This window comes from Acyrthosiphon pisum, chromosome A2, assembly GCF_005508785.2.
Source record: "Acyrthosiphon pisum isolate AL4f chromosome A2, pea_aphid_22Mar2018_4r6ur, whole genome shotgun sequence".
In the NCBI taxonomy this organism is placed as follows: domain Eukaryota; kingdom Metazoa; phylum Arthropoda; class Insecta; order Hemiptera; family Aphididae; genus Acyrthosiphon; species Acyrthosiphon pisum.
In genome coordinates this window covers 21,092,135-21,095,171 of record NC_042495.1, presented here as the reverse complement: position 1 = coordinate 21,095,171, position 3,037 = coordinate 21,092,135, and the positions used below count along the sequence as shown (strand labels likewise).

The 3,037-nt window shown below is 27.5% G+C and overlaps 1 protein-coding gene across 1 annotated transcript in view; it reads left to right on the top strand.

The window, feature by feature from the left end:
* The window catches only part of LOC107883889, a 3,351-nt gene extending 1,884 nt beyond the window's left edge, over positions 1-1,467 (top strand). Inside the window, exon 5 of the mRNA XM_029489859.1 lies at positions 1,394-1,467. Within this exon, the coding sequence (XP_029345719.1) occupies positions 1,394-1,467 (74 nt within the window). The remainder of the gene's footprint in view (positions 1-1,393) is intronic.
* The last annotated feature ends 1,570 nt before the right edge of the window (positions 1,468-3,037 follow it).

The following is a 3,037-nucleotide window of genomic DNA, read 5'->3' as shown; positions in this document are numbered from 1 at the left end:
TATCACCCGCCACCATAAAAAAAATTTCCGCGAGTAGTAGGTCACCATCACCACACACAGCGACCCCTACTTCGAAATTTTCGCCGAAACCAGTGGAAAACGCCCATAGCACAGCGGCAACCGAGACGGACGCCCTAGTAATGGCGGTGCAAACCGCCCACCAGGACCCCGCCCCCGCGGTTAAGAACCAGTTGCCCCGCTACAAGGAGCATTCCACGTCGACTAACGCTACACAAATACGCCCCGAAAAAATTCCGACCCCCGCGGTCGAGCTCGAATTTAGGTCAGGCTTTGTCACAGCTCTTCTCGACTCACAGGCACAAAAAGCCCGAACATTGCACACAAATTTGGTACACCGCCGCTGTCGAGCGTGAGTGCCTCGCCATAATCTGGGCGACGGAAAAGTTCCGACCGTATCTGGAAACCCTCCGTTTTGAGCTATTTACCGTCAACTCAGCACTCACTTGGCTCCACCGGGCCAAAAACACTAACGCCAAGTTAACCAGGTGGGCACTAATGTATGTGTAATATAGATTACAGATTTCCTAAGATTTATAATGTTTTCTAAGATTTTCATTGATTATATCACTTATTTCCTAACAATTTTACTAATACTATAAAAAAAAAAAAAATTAGTAATTTGAGCTGTCTTGCAATCTATACCTTTTACATAACAAACTATTACCATAAGAATATTTGTTTAAAAAAATGTTTGTAAATTGATGAAAGTGATAATTTTAATTGAGTAGGTGTAAACATATTATAATGGTTTGTTGAATGAAGTTTATTGATTCATAAATTGTTATTTAGTGCAATCTAAGCGTAAACATGGTCAAATAATATAGGTATAAATGCAATTATTTAATCTTATAAAATAATTGAACCAATTTTAAGTTGACAAATACATTTTGTATTATGAATATGTATTGATGAATTCTGTGACCGCGTTTAAATTAAAGACATTTTTGTTTTACTAAATACAATTTATGATTTACTAATTATTAATATATAATATATATTTTTCACAAATAATAAACTTGCAAGGCGTGCTTAGAATAATTATACTGAACAAAAAAAAGTATTACTCACAACCCACAGATGATATGTAAATTGTAAATATATTGTTAAACAAAATTGTGTATTTACACAAGAACAAAAATGTTTATTCTTATTTCAAGCATAAGTAGGTACATTAAAACATTTATACAAATAAATTCTTATTATCTCCAATTTCATTTACATATGAGTTCAGTACACAGATTTCCTACAGTTGTTTACCCCAATGATATATGTTATAGTCTTATAGTTTTGAAACTTTAACTTAATATTGTTTTACCAAATGTTCATAAATTTTATAGTAAAAAACTAAAGTGTATAATATGTTGACTTATAGGAAACACTTCACAGTCACCATCACTTCTTCCTGGTAAAAAACATAATCTAAAATTAAACTGTCCAAAAAATTAATGGTGATAAACTTAAGAACTTTTAACTAGTATAGTAGCTTCATAAATTAACTGTATTAAAATTAAATTTTTTTTAATTATCGTGATTAGTTTTAACTTAATTTTTTACTAAATACCTATTAACTAGTTTAATTATGTTTTGCATATAGTAAGATTTAAAAACAGATATAAAGTAAAGTTACAATTTTCTCTTAAAAAAATGTGTTTATTTAATTTGTTTCAGAATCAATTAAAAGTATTGGAAAATTTAAAAATTACAATACAATAGACGTAGAACAATCAATAAAAATTTTTATTGCCGGTGCAAAATTTCGGGAACAAAGCAAAACAAACAGACGTAGCAACGATCAAATAATATAAATATATTTATATTATACATACTTTTTTAAATTGTGTTAATATGTATTAGTACATTAAATAAAACAGAATATAGTATAAACTTTTTGTATTATTATTTCTATTTTTCCTCAAAATTTCATAACTATATCTATGTATACTCTAACTGTAATAATAATAATGAGTTGGTATATATGGAATTGTTTATATAGGTAGACAAAAAGCCAAAATTAATACAAAGTGTAAGTACAAATTGATAGCCGCAGGTACGAGAAATTAGAATATACATTTTTATGAATATGTTTTTATAACTTTTCTAATAAATAATAATATAGCGAGCAGTTACTAGAATTTGTCGAAATTTAATTAAATCAAATTTGTTAAGGTATGTCTAATAAAATTGGGAATTTCAAATTATGGGTACTTTTATTTTTGACTAAATTTTATTTTTGAAAAATTATAATATTTTTTCCATGGTATCTAATTAATATAATGTGGATAAGTATAACTTTAATAATGATTTTTTTATGATACTAATAAAACAACAATAAATTGTCCATAAAATGATATTCAATTTAAATCAAAAAAAGTATGTTTTATTAATACTATTTAAATATTATTTACTTGTCATAAAATTTAAAATAATTTAATAATGTAATTCTGCCGGCTAAATAGCGTTTTATTGATATATTTAAAACATTTTTCTGATCATTAATTGATGAAAAAATAACATTTTTTTATTGATAAAATAAAAAAAATAATAATATAAAAATGTTAAAATAACGTTTTTATGCTATCCGGGATTATAAATAAGTTATTAATCTGGTGGAATGCAGTTAATCCTGAAATGTTTTGAAACTTATTAAACGTACACCAAAATTAAAGTAGATTAAAACCTACCTTTAAATCTGAAAATTATAAAAAGACTTTTATAATTGCAAAAACAGTACAGGATTCGAATACCACAGGAACCTACTAAAATATAGTCAAAATTGATTAAAAAATATAAAAGGTATATCAAAATTTCAAGTATATTATCTGCCATAATGTGGTAAAATAATCAGCGAGAAGTATAAACTATTGCAGAAAAGGGACAGGATTCCACCGACACACGTGTGCGTAATTAGGTCAATATTTAGACGGGAACAGCTGTAATTAACTCAAAATGAACTATACTTATTAACGTATTCAAAATTTAGTATATAAACCCTATCTTTGGTAAAAAATATGAAAAA